The sequence below is a fragment of the Cupressus sempervirens genome, chromosome 4, assembly GCF_028749045.1.
Source record: "Cupressus sempervirens isolate cs-2001-9-10 chromosome 4, ASM2874904v1, whole genome shotgun sequence".
Classification (NCBI taxonomy): Eukaryota; Viridiplantae; Streptophyta; class Pinopsida; order Cupressales; family Cupressaceae; genus Cupressus; species Cupressus sempervirens.
The window spans coordinates 538,399,468-538,422,787 of NC_143121.1; the positions used below are offsets into that span (position 1 = coordinate 538,399,468).

The window sequence follows — 23,320 nt, forward strand, 5'->3', positions numbered from 1 at the left end:
TCAATCTTGGCACTCATCCAAAACCTCCTTAGAGACATCACCCAATATCTGACAAGGGGTACATCTCATAGCATCATCAAGTGGATCGTTAGATGTGTCTATACTATTTGCATCAACATCTCCTGACAAAGCCTCAATTGCAGAGTCCCAACTCTACACACATGACTCAATGCTAGGCTGTGAATTAGTAATACTAGAGCATAAACCCACAGCTACTGACTCCACTAAAACATCCACATCACCAACGTCACAGCTGGGTGACTGTACGTGCCTCGGTCCCACTTGAGGAATCAACTACTTCTTGCACTAGAGCAACACCATATAAGTCTTTAATAACAACTCCCTCCTCAGGAGAACCTGAACTGTTAGTGACAACTACATCATCAACTACCTTTGAACTAACTGTAGCGACTACTTTGGGAGTCTCAACCTATTGAAGTTCAGTGATACTATCCACCAAGGGCACTAATACGTCCACATGTCCCTATGAAATAAGTCCATCATCAACATTGTGGATAGGACTAGCTGGTGTCATACTGAATATAGGTACATCTGCATCATGGACACATGTCGGGGAAAACTCAAGCTTCCTTCCTTGCAACCTTGATCTTGGCCTTCTAAAGGAAAAAACCATATACCTCACTGCTCTCTCAAGTGTCTTTGGATCCGACAAGCTCTTTGCCAACCTCTGTTGATGAAGTTTAAATTTCTCCATACTTTCCTGCAAAGCATTCATTTTCGTGCTACCTTAATCATTACTCCATCGACTTCTAGAACTGTGCATCCTCATATGTCTATCCATTGCTAGAAAATGCTAGAGTGCTGCTCACTCCACATGTAACAACAAATTTGAAAATAAAATAACTTTCCAGCCCTAGAGGATGATAGGAATCTGCTTTGATACCACTGTAATAACCCCAACCGGTTATAACGTTGTGTAACACCAAATCCTCCTCAAATTCAATTGTTTGACATTTTGTCAAACACTTTGCAAGCAAGCTCTGATACCACTGTAATAACTTCAGAACTTCATGATACACCAAATTCTTCTCTAATTCAGTTGTTTGACATTTCGTCAAACACTTTGCAAGCAAGCTCTGATACCAATGTAATATCCCTTGCCCAAACCGACTGATTTTAGCTCAAGGAATATTGTCAAAAACTTGTATGCTGCCTTTCTCTTTTCTGATTTTTTTGTGTTTCAGATTGTTTGATATAGTTTGAATGATGCTAAGAAATTTAGAATTTTCGCAAATGATAACTCTTACTAGGAACTAACATGCAAGTGCAGTTCTTTTTAGTATTTTCAATGCATATACATGGAAACGAGATATGGAATGCATACCTACAGCCAAACTGACATTTTGACAAACAATTGGCATACAACTATTATGCTGATCATATATGCTATTAGATAGACTTTTCGTCAAACAAATGGTATGTAGCATATATCTTCTTTATTGAATTCATTCCCATGTACAATGTTACTATAAATTTGCCAAGACAAACGGGCTTACAATAATGACTACAACAATGCTAAATCTGATTTTGAATTATCGCCTGTTTACGGCATAGGGTAATTAAGAAATGTACTCAGACAATGAATACGAACAACAAACAGCATAATTCTTCTTCTTATTATTCGCATATGCCAGAACATTACATTATGCTTGAATGATATGATCTCATGATTACAATGCTTCCCGAAGGGGTTATAAATACTTTCTGAAGAACTTTCCCGAAGGAGTCCGTCGGCCATATACAACATGTCGCTACATAACAAAAACCTTTCCAAAGGGACCCGTCGGCTACATAACAAGAACCTTTCCGAAGGGACCTGTTGGTTGATACACAATTTCCTTTCCGAAGGGACCTGTCAGTTGATACACAATTTCCTCCCGAAGGGACCCGTCGGCTGATACACAATTTCTACCGACGACATCATCCCCCCCAAAAAGAAAAGTCGTCTCCTGACGACAACAGAACAAAACTCAAACAACAAATACAACAATATTGATTTACCACATCACTTTCACATTCATCCCGTTGCATCTTTGCTAACACAATACTGACTCCTCAAGCTGACCTTGATAGCCACCTGTGCTGCTTTCTCTGCTTCCAACTCCTCGGTACCCTGAGCCAAGTGTCGCTGCACTGCCTCCAACTGGATGATCAGCTCCTCCCGAGCTCTTTACGCATCCACCAAGACAACCTCATGGCCAACACTTACTCCCAGTGCCTCTGGTACACAGACACTCCATGCCTGCAGTAGCTCCAAGTCTTCTCAACTGGTCAGACTCCCATGACTGATATCCGCAACGACTGGGGGTCCAGAGGGCAACGCCCTCGGCGGGTCGAGGGGCAGCGCCCCTTGCCGCCAAGACCAATTTAGCACTCTGAAACCCACACAAAATTACATGGAACACACCATTTTTGTCATTTTCTGCCAATTCTACACTCTTTCTGGCAATCGTTGGTTCTTCCTATACCCTGTGGCATCATCTGATACTCATTTTGAGCATTCTTGATTTGTCGACGTTTTTTTTTTTTATAGAAAACCTCCTGTCACCCTTCTGTGCTACCAAATAGCAAGTAGAAGACGTACGCCCAAACCCCACTCTTCAGAATCTGTAATCTTGCAATCCAAATCCGTACACATGATATGCTTGAAAAATCCGTACAATTACCTCGCATTCCAAAGTATAATTTTCGTACGTTGTCTTTCTTCCAAATTCCGTACGCCGTATGGCCAAAATCCGCAGTGTCAATGGCTTTCCTCAAAAATCCGTGCAGCACATGTAGAAATCCGTACTGATCAAACCCCTAAAAATCCGTACGGTCACTATACTAGAAATCCGTACCATAACTGTTGTTGAAAATCCGTACTGGGATACCATACGGTGATTTCAATAAAGTTCGTACGTTAACCTTCTCAGGCTATTAAAATCCGTACGGTGGTCTCAGTGTTACAATATGCAACTCTTTAAAAAAACCGTACACTGCAAGAAAAAGCCGTACTGCAGCAAAATCGTACACCAACTTTCAAAATGGAAACCGTACATTGTCTTAAAACCGTACTTCAAATATGAAAACCGTACTACAAATATGAAATTGTTTTAAAAACCGTACAACAGCCTTCAATTATGAAAAACAGTACGGTACTACCTTCTCCCTTCTAGTATGAAACCCGTACGGTATTCTTCCTTTCAAATATGAAATTGTACGGTATTTTCACTTCAAATGTGAAACCGTATGGTACTTTTCCCTGAAAACTGTACGGTACTTTTTTTTTTTTTTTTTTTTTCAATAGCAAAGTCGGTTTTCCCTCCGACCGTCAACATTGTCGATCTGCAACGACGAAGGGGTCACCCGAAGGCCATTCTCTGACGCAGAAGTCTTCCGGCCGTGTTATACCTTCAGCTTCAAGCCATTCACCGCCTGAGACACTTCCTGTCCATCCAAAGTCCATAATTTTATTGCTCCATTGTCCCCTACTTCCCAGATTTGATACGGCCCGACCCACTTAACTTTGAACTTCCCTGGTTTGATCTCATTCCGGTCATCGTACGCCTGTTCTGTGTCATCTCCATATCGCCCAGTTTGTTCCCGAAGCTCGCTACCATGGACTTCGTCAGCTGACCCTTCTGTCCGTCAATAACACATTCACTCTGTACTGCTACAACTTTTATTGAACCCTTCCTCTTTGTTGCCTGTGCAGACCGTATCGTGTGTCTTCCTTGCTGCTGGTACCTTTCTGCTATATTTGTGGTTCGACGTAATACTTTCTTCCGGCACAGTCGTACAATAGAATCTTTCCTTCTTTTGGGTTCGTACTGTATGTTCTGTCCTTCAGCTTCAGACATATCCGCGTTTTCTTCTTCGGCTTCTCTGTGTTGCTTCGAAAATTCATTTCTTCCTTCGGCTTCTCCATGTTCCTTCAAACATTCATTTCCTTCGTCGGCTTCTCTGTGTTCCTTCGGACATTCATTTCCTCCTTCGGCTTCTCTGTGTTCTTTCAGACATTCATTTCCTCCTTCGGCTTCTCTGTGTTCCTTCGGACATTCATTTCCTTCTTCTTTCTTACCTTCGTTGATCCTTACCATATTACAACTTGGAAAGAGCTCGTAATCCTCTATCTGTCAGTGGTAAAGACCATTTACTGAATCCAGATCGTCATCTCCTTCCAATCGTAGGACTCCCTCCTCATCGGGTTCCATACTCTGCCTTCTCTCATCATCTTCTCCTTCGGAATTCGACGATAGAGCTTCTTCTCCAACCATCTGAGTGTGTAGATCGATGACATACTTCCGGCCTTTGCTTTCAAGTGATAAAGTATTTTTCTTCCAATCGTGTTTTGCCTTGGCTTGTATCAACCACCCTTGGGCCAGAATGACATCATATCCTCTCCGCCTTAGGGGAATCACAACGAAGTCCAACAAGAATGGTTGTATTCCAATTGTCACTGGTTGCACTGTGAGTATTCCCAATGGCTTGATTCCATGTTGATCAGCTGTTAACAACTGGAAGGTAGGTGGCCATAATGTCGACTGTCCCAACTTTTTCCAAGTATCCTCTGGCAGCACATTGACACCGAATCCTCCGTCCACGATCGTGTCCGTTAGCACAGTTCCGAGAATGCCCATTTCAACAACCGCTGGATAGCGTCCGGATGAAAGAGCTAATAGCATCGGGTCTCCTGCACTTGCGCCACTTTCCTTCTCCTTTTTGTCTGTTGTACTTGCTCCACTTTCCTGCTTCCTTCCATATTCTTCTGGTAGTTGAGTAGTGGGAACGATGTTTGTGAGTGCCGATCGGAGCTGAGGCATAGTGAGCAACAGATCACTTATCTTGACGGGTATCTCGGCTTGCAATATTTGCCGTACAATGTTCTGTTCTGCGCAGTTCCGTACGGAGGTACTCGGCGTGTCCTTCAGGTGTGCTGTTTCTGCCTGTGTTGCTTTTTGGATCTCTGCCCGTGCTTCCTCTTGTCTCTTCTTTTCTTCCGCTGGGTCGGGGTACACTTTCGCTTGCTTTCGAGTGATTGCCAGAACTTCTTCCTCATCCATCCCAACAGTAATCAAGTTTACTCTGGACTTCGGGCACTTAGCATCTTCATGATCACCAGGTCCACACCATCTGCATGACAACTTCGGTGTGTTCGCCGTTGTACACTCTTGGGCGAAGTGACCCCACAGATTGCATGCACGGCATTGAACAATCGGTCGACCATTCGCATCATACTGAATTCGACTCCTTCCGCCTGTATTGTTGTTATTTTGACCGTGTCGGTTGTTTCTGTACCTGCCCGATGTGGCACCTTCCGTATTGGTGTTCCCGTTCCCTCCTGACGGGGATGCCTCGTGTGTCAGGAACACTTGCTGTGGTGTTCTTGTTTTCAAGTTGAAAGGGCATTCCTTTACCGGGTGTCTCATAATCTGGCAAATGTCACAAAATTGATCTTTCGGGCATGATCCCTTCGTATGGCCTTCTGTCGTGCACTCCGTGAACCATAGGTCATTGCCTTTAGTCTCCTTGTTCATGTTTTTGAACTCCCTCATCATCCGAAGCATGTCCTTCTGAAGAGCACGAACTTTCTTGCTACAACCTTCATCGTCGCTGCTATCTTCTCCCGAAGGCTCGTCGTCATCTAAATCAGATGAGTTGGTCTTCTTCTTCTTTGTCTTTTGTTCACTTTCGAGGTTCAATGCCCAATTGTATGCTTCAGTATATGTCGATGGTGGCACGATCTTCATCTTTTTCCGCAGCTTCGGGTGAAGGCCTTCAATGAACCATCTTTTCTGGAGCCCATCTTCCGGCTTATTCTCCATTTTACTGATTAAGTCCTTCAACCTCCTGGCGAAGACTCATACTATTTCATTCTTCTTTTGTTTGGTATTGAATATCTCCGCTACAATATCATTATCGTCGCGCAGAAGTTGAAATTCTGCGATGAACTCCTTCTTAATGTTATCCCAACTGTTTGACTTTTGTGGATCAGTATCAGTAAACCAATCAATCGCAACACCCCGTAGGGTAGCGGGAAATTGTCCAATCCATTCATTTGTATCTGTTATGCCATTTGCCCTCCAGATTGTATCACATGTTTTACAATATCGAATGGGATCAGCTGCTTCATCACCATCAAATTTAGGCAACTTTTCCTTCAGACCTGCCATTATCACTGTATGTTGAGGGTTTTGTTGTGTACCTACGCTGTTTTGCACTCCCGCGCTATTTTGAGCACCTGCGCTGTTCTGAGCTCTCGCGTTGTTTTGAACACCCGCGCTATTCTGCACACCTGCGTTGTTCTGGACACTCGCGCTGTTCTACACACCCACGTTGTTCCGCACACCTGCGCTGTTGCCAACACCCGCGCTGTTTTCGACTTCCGCGCTGTTTTCAACACCCGCACTGTTTTTGGCTTCTGCGCTGTTTTCAACACCCGCATTGTTTTCAACTTCCGCGCTGTTTGGTGAAGAAGAGGGTTTGTCAACCGAAGCTGTTCGTTCCGGAAGTATATCTCGGACGAAGAGGTCACTCCACGCTCGTGCTCCTTCGGCACTTCGAGCTGTGCGAGTCGATCTCCTTCCGTCAAGATTCTCTTCTTGTGGCGTATGCAGTTTCAGAAACTCCTCCCTCGCTTCTTCCAGCAAATCAAGCCCTTGTCGAGTCTCCTTCAACAATCCTTTTGCACTCCTGTTTCCGTCGACAATCTTCCGGAATCTCCTTCGGCACTCTATCTGCTGAGCAGAATTAAATTTTCCTATGCAACGTGTATGTCATCTTTTTCCTTAAGCTTACTCTTATCTTTGTTCAACTGATTCGACATTTAATTCATATCTGCCTGCCTGCATACCAGGTCCATCGGGCAACGACGCCAAATGTTTACGGCATAGGTTAATTAAGAAACGTACTCAGACAATGAATACGAACAGCAAACAGCATAATTCTTCTTCTTATTATTTGCATATGCCAGAACATTACATTATGCTTGAATGATATGATCTCATGATTACAATGCTTCCCGAAGGGGTTATAAATACTTTCCGAAGAACTTTCCCGAAGGAGTCCGTCGGCCATATACAACATGTCGCTACATAACAAAAAACTTTTCCGAAGGGACCCGTCGGCTACATAACAAGAACCTTTCCGAAGGGATCCGTCGGCTGATACACAATTTCCTTTCCGAAGGGACTCGTCGGCTAATACACAATTTCCTCCCGAAGGGACCCGTCGGCTGATACACAATTTCTACCGACGACATCACCTACAATAGCAAAATTATATGACTAAGATTGCAATACTAATTACTAATAGTTGCAAGAGGAACCTAATAATAGTGATGCTCACGGATGGAGATGAAAGTTGCAATCCGAATCAAGTATAAATACTATAGTGCAGCACTGTTCACGCGTACTATAGTAGCAAGGAAAAAATTGATTACTAATGACTGCCAAAGATGAATCTTCAGGTCTACACTTTAGTCCTTCAATTTTCGTCAAATCCTTCTGTTATTCCTTCACTTTAAGCACAAATAGAACTCTAGAATGAAACTCTCTTGAATGCCAAATTTAGTAGATATTTCACCACCTCAAATGGTTGCAACACTGAAGAATTGACGCTCTTCAATGGCTAACTGAAATTAGAAACCCTTAGTCTCTTCTCCCAAGTTCAAATCAAATGCAATTGACAATAATCGAATGCCTAACAATGAAACTCTTGCCTCTATTTATTCTTTTCCTTCACCCTTCTAGAAGGAAATATAATATTATTTAATTGCATTCTCTAGAAGCTCGCTCCTTTCCAATACAATAATTAGTTGTGCTTCTAGAAAATGCACTCTCTAGAAGCTTCCCCCTTTCCAATACAATATTAGTTGCGCTTCTAGAAAATTAAATTAATTAAATATAAAGTCACCTTTAGATTTATTTATTCATTGACTTTAATTTAATTTATTTCTCCTTATTTCTCCACTTAACCTTGGGAGAACGAAAAGCTAAGAACTCCATTGAGGGTCTAAAAGATGGGGGACAGTACAATTCAACCATCATAAGTGCATTTATTACATCTGTGTAGCTCACTAGGGTGACTTGCGTCATTTCAACCCTAGTAAACATTGGCTGATTAATGAATATTGACAAATGAATCCTCATGAAATGTCCATTGCTATTCAATGCTATTGTTTGCTAACAAGAAATCAATTTGAGTGATGTATATTTTAGTAGCAATTTTGTGGATGATATTAGTTGTTGTGTCTAATATGCAAACAGAGTAATTAGTAAAAATAATGGAGAGAATATTAAATAGAAATAAAAGCATTCAACATAGATACAACTTTTATGACAAAGACTGGAGCAATGTGGAAAATCTTAAAAAAGGAGATGAAAAGGTATGCCAATCTCTTTGATTTCGTACTTTTGGGTGATACACATATTTATAGGGATGTAAAATAAAACACTAGTCACCAGTGGAAGATTTAAGGATTCATATACTAGTGGTTGATACAATATTGGTGCAAAACACATGTGGATGATTTGAGTAGGTGACGATTGGCAGTGTTGTGAAGAAGCAGTTTTAAATGGTCACAACTTTTGGGTGGTACTCCGTTTTATGAAATGGTAAATTTAGCAATTTATTTAGCTACTGCAACTACCAAAGCACAAAGGTGCTTTGGTCTCTACCCATGTAGAATGTGTACTTTCTGTGAGCCTAGCCTAGTGTTTCCATGAGGGAGTTCACGCCAAGTCTCCAGTATTGTAACTCTTTGAGTTTATCACTTAGTCACACCCATTGCTATGGCGCAATCATTCCGTTGTTATTGCTCTAATTTGGACTTACGAATTTTTTCGAAGGAAAAAATGGTAAGCCACTAATATATTAATATAGAAATAAACTGGTTGAAGAGCTCATGGAGGACAGAGCTAGCAAAGAAACTCCAATCCTTGCCAAATACAAGAAATAGTTTAATTCAGATTCCAGCTACTCTTTATAACTTTTATGAAAATATTTATCAGAAAATGACTAAGGTTCGAGCATTTTGTTGACAAAAAATGGCCTTATAAAATGACCATACAATACCATGTCAAGCTCAAAGACTATCTATCAAATTTCATGAAACCTTCGAATGCTTGACAACAAGGGCATAAAACAATAAACATTAAAAAATGCCCCAAAACATAAAGTAATTGTATAATCCACAATGGTAGAACCATGTAATATAATACCAAATGCACAAATATATACACCCAATAGTAGCCAAACTTGATGCATGTATATAGGGCAATCAACATAGAGCCTGTAGGAAGAAATCCCAAATCACCAAAACCCTAAATTACTTGACCCAAAATGAGCATTTGGAAGTACAACTGAAGAATCACCATTATACCATGCAAAGAAGAAAAGGATGTAATGTCCCCTCTTTAGTTCGACATGGCATTGATCATGGATTTGCCTATTCCAGACTCTCGTAGGCAAATGGTGTGGAAAGAGAGTCAATTCTGCGGATCAGATGGTCATATCTTGCTCTTGAAGAAGTGTTAAGAGGTTATATTTTATCATTATGTGATATTGGGGCCCACATGTTATAATTTTAAGTTGAGTTGCACTTTTTATTTTATAAAATTACTTTATTATAAAAAGTGCATTATAATGAGAATTTATAAAGGATGTTTCTAGAAGTTCTAGCAACTTCTTAGAAAAGTGAATAAATAGAGGGCTGGGCCTCTCATTTGGACATGCTTGGATTTGAGAACTCTTCTACTTCTTCATTGTGAAGACATTTGTAGACTTTGGATCTGCAAATTATTATTCGATCTTTGGGAACGAATCACTCCCTTGGATTGGCGACTTTGAGGGTGTGAAATATCACCTGAATTGTTGCATAATTGGAGTTGGTATTCAGCCATCTCATTGGAGCTTATTGAGAATTCGTTGTTAGGGTTTGTTTTGGTTGGAATAAGGATTTCAGATTTGCCCTATCATTGGAGAAGCATTTGACAGGAGTTTGAAGACAGAATAGGTGCATTTTTCAGAATTGGCAAAGCAGGGTTCGAAACCACATAATTGCTCATATCTCCTCAACCCCTTGGAGTTATTTTTTATGGTTTTACAGGGTTACTACCTAACCCTAGGCGCCCATTTTCCTTGCATTTGGGGGTCCCAAAACCCTGGTATTATTTTTATCTAGCAGCCGTACAGGTACGGCCTGGTACGGCCCTGCTAGTTTGGGCAGCAGCTGCAAATTAAGGACAGTTTGGGGGTGCGGTTGGAGGTCTTCATCAACGATTTGCATCAGAACGTGGTGTTCTTCCATAGTTCTTCAAACCAGGTTCTTGCATTCTGAAATATATGTCAATTTTTGGGTAAATTTGCTGTCATACAGTCATTGTAATAATCAGTCCAGAATTGGTAATAAAACAATTTCAGAATTTACTGCATTGTAATTGAAATATCGTTCAAAGGCTTTATATATATATTGTAATTCTGCGATTATATTCTGAAAGTATCAAATCTGAAATTGCCATATTCTGAATATTATTACTGTTATTATTCATTACATGCCAAGTGTTTGACAAAATTCCTAAGTTCAGTTTGAGGGTTTCAGTGGCCTTTACGTTAACCTGAATCTATTCTCACGGATGCAAAAGAGCCATCGATTAGTGAGAAGGAAGTATGCGGATGAAGTAAATCCACCCTCGCGAGGCAACATTCCCTCCAGTATATCCAAAAATCCCAAAACTGTAGACAATGAGTCCACACTTCATTTACTCCACGGGCATGGAGTCATAATTTCTTTCAATAGCGTGGATTTGTCGGAATCAGCTGTATTATCTGCAATTTTCAAACTGCTTAGGAACACTATAATGATGACTATTTGAGACTGATGAGTTTCCACTGTATTAGTCCCATCTTGCTTAATGGCCAAGTCTTGAGAAGGGTTTGAAGCATGCAATGGCTCATTAGAGCCCTGCGACTGAAAGGGCACAACACTTGTAGGGGCAGCATTAATGTGTTCATGATCTAAGATTGATTGAAAGTGTGCATCATGTGAAGGGGTGACATTAATGTGCTCATGATCTAAGATTGCAAGAATGGCATGAACCTTAGTGTAAATTTTGCCAATGTTCGTTGTCCAAATGAGTCAGCCAACTCTATTCACAATATGTTGGAACGGTCTAATTTTCATCAAAAGGAGCAAGGCCATTCCGTGTGTTGGTTCCCAAAACTGCATATTGGAATCCTACGAGCCTCGCTCGCTTGAATGGCCAACTTGATGGGGCTGATCAATGTGATCCAAATCCCCTACACTTCTGGCTCTGCAAAACCAAGGCGGGCGTCCCTGATCCTTGGCAAAACACTTAGATCCAAGATGCTTATAGTAGATTGATTAGAATATGAATGTATTGAAAGTTTTCCTAACGTCAAGAATTATAGAAAAACTTTAAACTTGAAAATTATGAATTAATAAATAAATGTGCTAATGTTTTAAATAAAGAATGAATGCAACAAATGAATATATTAATTCCTCAATGGAAAGATATGAAATAATTGCGAGCGTATGGATTTCGAATTATGAAAAATATAAAGACTACTGTTGAAGGGCGATAGAGTCAATATTATAAGTTTAAAACATACAACTTTATAAAATTCTAGCACATTAATTATAAACAATTTAGTAATCAAGATGCGTCAAATCAAATATATGAAAGCAATTTTAAAATAGTCTGGAATGTAGTTTAACTGTTGTGGTTCAAAGACAAACTCGACATAGATTTGGAAACAATTAAATATTTCTCAATAACTATGATGTTCAATTTTAAAATGTTATAATTGATTCTATCCACTTATCTATCATATAAAAATATTTATAAAATTAAAAATAATAATTATAAAGGACGAAACTATATAATATTTCAACTCTAAAGTTTCATGCAAAAATAAAAAAAATGTTTCTTACTGATCATGCCGGAAATAAAATTGTAGTGGAGACACTCCTTACGGATCCATCCAATACAGTCTGACTCCAGAATCGCATAAGAATTCATTCAATAATCCACAATCCACGGGCTTGGTTCAAAAGTTCATTTATTTTCCAATGAAAGATTATAATACATCAAATGGGCATGTATATCTTGGGTATGTAAAAATTTGTATGAATAGGAATTGTCTCTTGCTTGATTTACTATCTCCTATTTATAAAAGATGAAAGGGCACTAATTTAACCTTTGCACCTTTTCAAAACTAATAACCAACCAATATTTAATATACAATTTTATCTTGGTATAAGCCGCAGTTATGATTATGTGCCTTATACATTGAAGCAGTGGCCAAAATATGTTTTATGTAATGCGCACATCTTACGCTTCCTATTAACATAATAAAATGCTCCTCCGTGTACCTTTATTAAGCATATTATTTCCGTTCTGCCCAAGCTCTTTTTTTTGTTCAATGCTACCTAGATTTTTAAACATTTCTAGGCGAATATTTGATTGGCATTTTTTCTTATAACGCGGTAGATGCACAGGCCCCTCGTCCGTCTGGATATGATAACTCCTCTATTCACAAGCTTCAAATTGTGCAATATATCTAAGATAACAATGTGGCCAAGTGCACCTTAGACTCACGAGAGAAATCATGATCATGGATAAGTTTCGAGTCACCCTTGGCTTTATTCAAATCCTTCTTCCATCATTCAGACGCCTGCAACAAGCATGATATAATAGATATTAATAATCAAACCAAAACAAATAAATTGATTTGTGTTTGTATCTTCTTAAATTCTTTTTCTACAGCATCTACTCCTGGATAGATTTATTTAGCTCCGGATGATGTCATTAGAAGGTTCTCTTATCTAAAATCTTCAACGCCCGAACTGCACCTGAACCTTGCTCGAATATGGTCTCATTATTTGCAAATGGTTTGCCTTGTCTGAACATGTATGCTCAATGTCACCAATGTTTTCTCTTGACTCCTGATTGCGGTTGATTCCTTTATAGACTGCTTTTTCTTCATAATGTTTCGTGGCTTTTCCATGATCTTTCTTCTGAATGAAACATGGTCTCTCGAATAAATGAGTGCAGGGTTCATGATTCCGTCTTTGAATCCTGATGCCAGATTTGAAACTTCATAATGAGGAGCCAAAATCATCACTCTGTTTTAGACGATCTAATCCCTTAGATTCTCTGTCTCCAACATACTGTTTGCACCTGATTGTATTCATTGGTTGCTGGAGTTTGTACTGAATTGTATATGATTTGATATGAGCAGTCCATAATTTTGTTGTTTGACTAAATTTACTCCAGATACTGCCTTTTCCATATTGCTTGAGACTTTGTTATTTCCATAATACATCAGTTCATCATTGTTGTATACATTTCACTGAGGAGTTCATGAGCTTCGAACAATTGCTTCAAATATTATTGCTTCTGACTTGGTGTATCTTGCTACCAATGATCATAATCTATCTGCCCTTTTCTTCCACAGTCATCCATGTGATTTGTCAAACATTGTCTCTATATTTAATGACCCATGTATCTGAATGAAATACTAGTGATTTGTACTTATAGTACCAAATGTTTTGTCAGTCCCAACAAGCATTTGCTTAGAACATGGTATGGAATCCTCAGGATAAGATATTTCCTTGAAGAGAACATATATTTCACTTAGTAAATCTTATCTCCAATATGCTGACCTCTATATGCTGTAGAATATTTTACCATTTGCTGAGTGTATCCATGTATTACTATTTCTATGTAGACATTATGCAAGCTGCAGATGCTTTACTTACCTTTTCCAATAGTATTATTTCAATTTATATTCATAGTATTTCAACAAGTTTGGCAAATTAAAGGTAATTTCCACTTCATTCAAACAGTGAGTTTGGCTCCTTATACTTTCAATATTGGTAATGGTTACCTTAGCAATCTTGTTCATGCTTATAAATCCTTTGATATTATCAATTTTCAACATCATTTCACAAATGGAGACCTAAATTTTTAGGCTCCATCACCATGAACCATATTGCTGGATAATATTCATCAGTCTGTCCTCCCCAATGGAAGTTTCCTTCACAGTTTTGTAAGCAACATCCTATAGCTTTGCTTTAATTTACAGCATATCAATAACATCAATAGAAAGATTGAGACTAGTTGGGATGGGAAGATAAATTTGTTTTCCCTTGGGTTGAGAATTTTGTCGCTGAGAATGCACTTCATACTAGGTGCACAATGTGCACAACCCATCTAAAATGCATACCCAAGGTGTTCATCAGTGAGGTGACCATCAAACAACCTTTCCCAAGCTTTGACTTGCAGCTGAATTCTGTAATTTTGTGGACCATACTCCATGGAAAATTGCAGATGAAACTCTAGAGAAACCCAATTGAAGATGATACTTAAATTTGGAGCACAAAAGTTAGGCAGGAAATTAGTGATTATAGTGGTTGGGCACAACTTGATCCGTCCATGTCTTTACAAGATCCATGCAAGTAACATCTTCATTTTTTAGGTGTTCTCCCAATAGTTGCATAGTAGAAAGATTTAGCAAATTCTCTTGGAGCGGCCCTGTAATTATGCCTTCATTCTCCTCACGTAATGCATCACCCTTGTTGTTGTCATCCATTTTCTTGCACTTGTGCAAATGAGATATTAGTTTTTCTTCACAATGCTTGAAAACATTACTGACCAATCTATATGTTGCTATAGAGGGGATACATTCTAGATTAAGAACAACTCATACAATAGATGTGATGGGTTGGGATATTTCATCCATCTCTTCAATGCACGAAATCATAAGACTCTCCATAGCAACTGAAATCTTAGTATCTTGATCTTTGTTGATGGTGAGCAAGAAGTGATGAAACATATCATGGACCAAATTTTGCAATTCGAGATCTAAGAAGAGGTTACTTACTTTAACATTTGCACAATTCTCCAATATTGTAGATCTCCTACCAAAAGGGCCACTACTGAAATCATCAAGACTCTGAAAGCTGTCAACTATCAAATGCAATATCTCTATCATGGTGCTATCATCATACGGTGCTCTAGGAGCTGAAATTCTGAATACCTCACTGACACATGTTGCAACTGCCAACTATTTTCCCTTGTCATGGTGTCTTAAAAGCCTGGGTTGACTTAAGGCATCCCTAATTGGCGAGAGGATTCTTTGTATAAATCTTGAAGGTAATTGGTTAACCTTACACAAACATACTTCCAATATATCTAATGGAATATCAACACCCTCGTTGAGCTCTTTGCTAATCCTTTGTATTGCCTTCAATCACAACTCTCCATCACATCTTGGCGCCATAGCGTGATCCCAATCCCAAAATCTCTTAGTCATCGCAACAGGCTAGCAAGATCATTAGCTTCGATACCACTGTAATGTCCCAAAGGCGAACTCAGCCTGAAGGCGATCTTGGGCCAAAGGCAATCTCAGCCTGATGGGGATCTTTGTCCAGAGGCAATCTTGACTTGAATGGGATCTCTGTTCGGAGGCAATCTTGATCTGAAGACAATCTTGGCCTGTAGGGGATTTCGATCCGAAGGGGATCTCAGCCCGAAGTCAATGACTTCTCGAAGGGGATCTCAACCTGAAGTCAATGACTTCTTGAAGGGGATCTTGGCGATTTCGGCCCGAAGGGGATCTTTGTCTAGAGGCAATCTCGACCTGAAGGGGATCTCTGTTCGGAGGCAATCTCGATCTGAAGGCAATCTTGACCCAAAGGGGATCTCGTCCTTAAGGGAATCTTGATCCAGAGGCTATCTTGGCTTGAAGGGGATCTTAACCCGAAGGCAATCTTGGCTCGAAGGGGATCTTTGTTCGAAGGCAATCTTGATCCAAAGGCAATTTTGACTTGAAGTGAATCTCACCCCGAAAGCAGCTGCTCTAATACCATTATATTTCGAAGGTGATCTCAACTTAATTGGATATGAGACTTGAAAGAACAAATGCCCAAGATGTGCTTAATGCCCTTTGTTCACTCTCCAAGCCCTTGTGTACAACATGAGAGATTGATTGATGACACACAACCTCGAAAATGGGCCGTATGGTGATTTCAGTGTGATCTATGATGCTTGAAGGAGTCCCTACAGTAGTCTTGAGCTGTATGACACAACTGGACCATATAGTGGGTCTACCTGGGCCGTATGGTGGGTCTACCCGAATCGTATGGAGGCGGGATTCATTGTTTTGTCGAGCGGTCAAGAGAGTTGTTGCTGTGCGGTGAATGGGCATATGGCCAAGATTGCCAGGGATGGAAGTTGTACATAAGTGCAAATGATTAAATGTATACAAGATGGATGCCCAGACTCAAATGCTAGAATTATGCATAAACTAATAATAGAACAGATCATACAGGTACAAAAAATGATTGCTAAATGCTAGAGGTGGCCAAAAGTAATTTACAATTCAAACAATGATCGTGCTTAAGATTTGATAGATTCGAAACAAAGTAATACAGAGTCGGAATAGGGTGAGGGTTGAATCCCACCAAAATCGTAAAGTAGTAGGGAAGGTCTTTCACTTCCGAAATGACGAACAATACAAAAATCCAACAGGAATTCGCAAAATAAAGAAATAATCCAAATTGCATGACAACTTCTACCTACATACTGTGCTTGAATACCTTTCGTAGGAACTCCCAAGGGTTAACAAAGATAGTCGACGACAACACCTATGGAAACAATTAAAATAAAAATGGGTCCGAGATATACTAAATCAATTGGAACCAAAAATACACAAATTATTAACTTGGGTGCCATATTAATTAATTAAAGTAACTAATTAAAGGTCCTTTTATTGTATTATTTAAATTTTGGGACCAATTAATTAATTAATTAAACTAAATTATAACATTAAAATTTCGGGACAAGACAAAATAGGTCAACTTTCTTCATGATCATAAAACTAAGGATAGATCTTTCAGCATAGGGGATTGGGTCTTGAAGTGGAATGCTAAGGATTAGGAAAAGGGAAAGCACGGTAAATTTGAAGCCTTGTGCATATGACCTTTCATCATTTTAGAGAAGGTAGGAGAACATTCTTACTATCTGCAAGATACTAATGCGCATACCCAAGAATTCCGAGTACGTGGCCAACATCTCAAACCCTTTTTGTGTTAGATTAAGCAGTCAATATTTTTATGTATATAGTTAAGTAGGTCTCTTTTATTATTTGTTTAATGTTTCAATTTGTTTCCCAGAGATCGATGGATTCTTGCCATATTTGTAGGAAATATGTGTCCCCAAATACCCCAAATAGAGCTATTGATGAACAATCAATCTTTTGAGCATCACTTCAAAAAACTTATCAAGAAGAGATTTTCTTGCCATTTCACAAGCAACGGAGTGACTACTCGCTAAATGGAGAAATTTCTCTATTTCACAGGAAGTAGTATAAGTAGTGTAACAACTATTTTTTGTTGGATAACAGTCACTCAAGAGTACGGTTGTGAAATTGCGATTTTGCAGTCCTAATCCAAAGGAGCCGCGAAATAACAATTTTTACAGGATTGTAGAAGGTGGAAACGTAGGATGCGAAATAATGACAGTCTTTGCAATTAAATATGAAGTTACATTCTTTCGCTACTTCACATGCATGTGACTTTAAACGATTTTTGAGAAAACAAAAAATTAGATAAAAAAGGAATATTTTTTGATGACCTATAAGAAAGGACAAATTGCAGATATCAAGATTTCACATGCTCAAAATGTGTTTGAAATTAAATGAGCTATAAATGCATACTTGATATAATGCTTCATGACTATATTAACATCATAATTATCCTTTTTGCCTAGTGCGACTTTCAAAAGAAATGGCGTTACCTACTAGCAATGATGCGAGGAATGAAAATCCCCAACTTGTAATGCAACTGGATTTGAAGGATGCATAGAAGGATCAGCTCGACATAACAAACAACTTATATGCAATAGCTTGGGAATTACGCAGGAATTATGCCGGGTATCAGAGTGGTTGTGTGGAGATTGAGAAGAAAGAAGACAAGGCTAAATTGCAAGAGATGATCAATGAGCTGGGAGGAGGAGATCGCAAAGGCATGAATTAAGTGTTGGACATTGTGCGAGTAGTTACAATAATTTAAATAATGTCTCAACATTTTTGGGTCTTTTGATTGTAAATATGTATGACCAATTGCATTTAGTTTATAGTTAGTTATAGTTATCAAAAGGTCTGAAGCTTTGTTGCACCCTTTCGTTTGGTCTAAGAAAGGATACCAAGACCTTAGGAAATATAAGATATAATATGGAGAGATAGAAAATAAGAACAATATAGTGAAGTAGACTCTATTTTGATTCGCTATTACTAGGTTTATGCAATTGTTCACAGGTTCAACAGTACTTCCATTTTGAAAATCATTTCAAAAGCCACCTATTTTGTTCCAATCTTGAAGAATAGTGATCAAGGTGTTTGTAGATTTGTCGTCAAGGGGTTTATTGATCATTGACATCAATTATTGTTATTTGAAGGATTTGAATTTGGTGTGGAGAGGTTGTATTCATTAGTGCATGTCTCTCTCTAGTTAGGCCTTCCTTGTTGAAGTTAAATTCATAGTTTTGAAAATCGCCCAAATCGCCCAAAGATTCATGCTTGACGATTTTTTATGAATCTTGAATTGCTGGAGCCAAATTTTTGGCATGAATCGCCTGAATCGCCGATTTAGGCGATTCATGCCAAAAATCGCATGAATCTTTATCGTGAATCAGCTGCGGCAGCTAGGAAGTTGATTTGAAAATTATAAAAAAAACGCATGTTTTATTTGCTTTCTTTTTTGCTTTTCCTCTTTGTTATAACCCTAAAGGGCCATCTAATTGCTTAGCATGAGTAGAAGAGAGGAAGAGTGAGAGAGAAAAAGAGAAAAGAAAAACCATAGGTTTCCAACCGGCAAGAAGGAAGAGCACCAAAGAGATCAAAAGTCCATAAATTGCATTGGGAGCATTAAGGAGTCAATATCAACACTCCTCAACTCATTTGCAAGAGGTAAGTGCTGGTTTTTTTTTTTTTTGCATGTTAGTGTATTATGCATTTTTTGTTAATTTTTTTTAGTTTTCATTTGCAAATTTTGAATGTTTTTTATTTTTACTAAATTGCAAACTAGGGTTTGTTGTTTTGTAGCTTTTGTTTATTAGTTTCAAACTTTGATATTTTACATGATTTTTTATTGCAGCAACCCTTTGCTTTCATTTTCCACAATGGGTAAAAAAGATGAATGTTGGAAATATAACGAAGAGTTTTCTGGAATAACCAAATTTCAAACAAAATGTATATTTTGTAAAGAAAAAATAAATTCAGGAGGTATCTATAGATTGAAATACCACATTGCTGCTATACCTGGACATGATGTCACAATTTGCACTCAACAAACTGTTGAGACAAACTGCACTTGTTTAGTGGTATTAGAAAAAATAAAACAAGACAAATTGAATAAGAAAATGCAACTTGAAGGGTTAAGAGGTATTGGCTCCCATGCTCCCGCATCCGCAGCCACATCTACATCTGCATTTGCATCAGCTTCTGCATCCGTAGGTTGTGTTGGAGAGAGTTCTTCCAGGCCTCCTTTTCGTCCTAGTTCTAGTGTTCATGCGAGTGCTAGTGGTAGTCGGTCTTATACTGAGACAGAGTCCAACACCAACCTATTGCGGTCTAGAGTGCGGAAAAACAGAATGGATAGTTACTTTGTGCCCCGCATTACTCTTGGCTCCCAACCCACGCTTGAGAGCATGGGTTTGAACAAGGAGATTCATGATGCTGCCAAAAAAGAGATTTGCAAATTTTGGTACTTTTGCAACATTCCATTTATTGCAGCCAGATAATTGATTCTTTTTTATTTGTTTTCTTTAAAGTTAAACTTAAAAGAAAAAGTAAAACTTTAATTATATCTACTTGTTTTATGATTTGAGTTTTTGACATCTAAATTTCTAATCAATATCATTATCTATTTGTGATAGGGCTCCTTATTGGTAGAATATGATAGATGCAGTTGCTATTTGTCGTCTGGGTTTAAAGCCCCAACTGAGGCTGAGTTGAGTGGATACCTCTTGGATGAAATGGTAGAGGATATGAGGGTTGAGCTTGAGGACAACCGAAAGGAGTGGATCGAAAAGGGTTGCACCATCATGACTGATGGTTGGATAGATAGGAGGGGAAGAACACTCCTCAATTTTCTTGTACCTTGTGGAGGTGATTGATCATTCTACTTTCCTACATACATAATTTTGAATCGTGATTGACTATTTCAAATTTTGATTTGTTGATTGCTAATTTGTTGATGATCCATTCAACATTATAATTCGTTGTTTTGTTACTTGTAAGATATACCATGTTCCTCAAATCCATTGATGCTTCCGCTCATGTAAAAAAACGCCACATACTTATGTTATTGAGGAAGTCATAGCAGAGGTGGAGGAACAACATGGGGTGCAAGTGGTGATAGATAATGCAACAAGTTATGTTGCTGCAGGTAAACTTTTAACTTTTCAAGTTTTGAAAATAATTTTATTTGAATTTTGAACTTTTTCTAGTTCTAACTTAGAATTTCTAAGTTTCCTATGTTCTAACATGTTTGAAATTTGAATTTCTAATTAACTTAAAATTGTTGTAGGTAAACTTTTGATGGAGAGGCACCCCACCATATTTTGGTCCCCTTGTGCAGCCAACTGCATTGACCTCATGTTGGAGGAAATTGGCAAACTTGAGTGGGTCAAGTCATGTGTGGAAAAGGTAAAAAAACATATGCAAGTTTATTTATAATCATTCATTTGTCCTTAGCACAATGAGGAAGTACACAGGAGGCAAGGAGTTAGCTCATCCAGGGATCACGAGGTTTGCCTCGAATTTAATCACCTTGCAATCCTTGTTGACATTAAGGAATGATTTGAGGAGCATGTTTGTTGGGCGGGAGTGGATTTCATCTTCCTATGTTGCGACCACTATAGGGATAGATGTGGTGGATTGCATATTTGATGATGATGGTTTTTGGAAACCTGCTAGAGAAATCCTTAAGGTAAATTTATTTCAATTTAACATTTAGTATTTTACAGTTTATTATGCTAATTGTTTAATGATTTAGTTTTGTCTTAAGTTATATTATAATTTATTCTATATTTAAGTTTTGACTCAAATTTTTGTTTTACTTTATATGTAGGCCACTGAGCTCCTTGTATCTCTCCTACGAACTGCTGATGGGGAGAAGCCCTCTATGGGCTACATATATGAGGGCATGGATAGGGCCAAAGAGGCCATTAGAGCCCAGTATGCAGGAGTGCAGTAGAAGTATGCCTCTATTTGGGATATCATTGATAGGAGATGGCAGAATCAGCTCCATAGACCCATCCATGCAACAACTTACTTTTTGAATTTGGCATTTCGTTTCTGTCCTGATTTCAAGGCAGATGAGGAGGTTCTCACCGGATTATACATAGTGATCCAGAGGTTGAGTAGTGATGAGGATAGCGCTGCTGCAATTATTGAGCTCAATAAGTTCAATAATAAAGAGGGGCCACTTTTCTCTAGCAGGATGGCCATAGATGCTCGAGCAACAATATAGCCAGGGAAAAATTAAATAATATATTCAATGTTCATGAATCTAGATTCTAAACTTAAAGTTGATTATGTAATTTTAGAGTTGGAATTTGTAATTTGTAAATGAGACTAATTGTTTTTATTTTCCCTTATTTCAGATAGATGGCGGCAAATTTTTGGGGCCACAACCCAAAAACTTCAAAAAATTGCCATCCATATTCTGAGTCAGCGAAGCAGTGCTTTTGGATGTGAGCACATTTTGTCCATGTTTGAGCACATCCACTCGAAGAGGAGAAATAGGTTGACAGTGCACAGGTTGAACAATCTTGTTTCTGTTCATTAAAACCTTAGTCTTAGGATCAGACAGATTTTGGGCACTGACTCCTCTCCAAGCATTCTGGAGGAGATTGATCCAGAATTATAGTGGCTGACAGAGGTTGTGGATCCAATCTTTGCTAAGGAAGATTGTGCGTGGGTTGACCGAGTGGATATAGAGGCTGAGGCAGCTAGAGCACGTTCTTCAGGCATTGGTAGATGCACATGTGCACGCAAAAACATAGGCCCTAGTGACGTTGTTTGTGAGCCCATCTTACATGCGGGGGGATATGGCTTGGCAGTCCTCTAGGACCTACATTAGATGTCTTTCTAGTAGGCAGACTCGATACTCAGAGGCTGAGGCTGAGGCTGCAGCCATGCTTGAGGATGATGATGACTATGAGCCCGAGGCTTGAGCTGGAGCCTTGTTTTTATATTTTGTTCACAGATATTGATATTGAATCATTGATAGACATACGTTTCAAACTTTCATGGATCTTCATCTTAGATTCTTACATACATTTATGATTTGATGTCTTATGGATCTTCATCTTACGTACATTCTATGATTTGAATTATTATGATCATTTGATTTCTATTTACTTCAGCTAGCCTACATATTACATTTTAGATAACATAGTTACGTATGTGATGGATTTTATGTTCCAAACTTCCATGTTTATGTATGTTAAGTTTTAACTTCTATTTGATGATGTTATAGTGTGTTTAAGTTATATTCAATAAAGGGTGCATGAAATAAGTTTTAAATTGTTAAAATCTCTAAATTTAAAGGGTTTTTTCAAATTTGCCGATTTATTGCTGATTTCGATCCGATTCCGATTCTCGTTACTTTAATTAAACTAGACTAGGTTTTACATTTCTAGTTATCTTTTAATTGAAATATAACAGTGGATGGTAGATTTACTATCTCCTAAGAGTTGTACGTGAGTGGCTGAGGAAGCTGGACCCTATTTGGCCCACTATTGGACAAGGACCGGGCTTAAGTATTTGTTTCTTCTTAATGTTGATATACTTTTTATTTCTTGAAAGTCCATATCCTATATCGTAAATTTTAGTACAACAGTATCATAACTCACAGTTTAGTTTCTATACAACATTATGATAAAGTTTACCGTGCATTCTTTCAAAGTTTGAGTCACATTTACAAAGATATTAGAGTTATAGGGTGTTCTTGCTTGAGGAATTCTTGCCACGTCAAGAGGGATCACCAAGTACTCTAAAAGTTATCTGTTATAAAAGGCTTTAAAACCAATTTAAAGGTTGAGGAATAGGTCTACCGACCTAGGTCCTGCAGAGCCTAAAGTGCAGAGGAATCATACCTTTAATGATCATTCATGTTAGTTGGCCAAATTGAGTTGGAATATCCCAATAGTGAGTAGGCAAGCTCGTAGGATTTCCAACCAATCAATTTGGGCACCAATAGGACATAAGTCAACAAAAATTCCCG

The 23,320-nt window shown here is 38.6% G+C and overlaps 2 protein-coding genes and 1 long non-coding RNA gene across 7 annotated transcripts in view; 2 read left to right on the forward strand and 1 right to left on the reverse strand.

Moving 5' to 3' along the window:
- LCAT3 (lecithin:cholesterol acyltransferase 3) overlaps positions 1-23,320 on the forward strand; it is a 189,902-nt gene that overhangs the window by 112,673 nt on the left and 53,909 nt on the right. The gene's annotated exons all lie outside the window — the stretch shown is intronic.
- Positions 1-23,320, reverse strand: part of LOC149562316 (uncharacterized) — a 105,396-nt gene that overhangs the window by 27,175 nt on the left and 54,901 nt on the right. The gene's annotated exons all lie outside the window — the stretch shown is intronic.
- LOC149562317 (uncharacterized) lies at positions 19,943-22,342 on the forward strand. Its single transcript, XM_089825843.1, has 4 exons — positions 19,943-20,196; positions 20,329-20,476; positions 20,618-21,019; positions 21,161-22,342. Exons 3-4 carry the CDS (start codon positions 20,789-20,791, stop codon positions 21,284-21,286), a joined length of 357 nt encoding a protein of 118 aa, XP_089681969.1. The 5' UTR covers positions 19,943-20,196; positions 20,329-20,476; positions 20,618-20,788; the 3' UTR covers positions 21,287-22,342.

Coding starts and splice junctions, on each gene's coding strand:
- LOC149562317 (XM_089825843.1), top strand. CDS start 20,789: ATGAGGAAGTACACAGGAGGCAAGGAGTTAGCTCATCCAGGGATCACG. Junction 21,020..21,160: donor CTGCTAGAGAAATCCTTAAG/GTAAATTTATTT, acceptor CTTTATATGTAG/GCCACTGAGCTCCTTGTATC.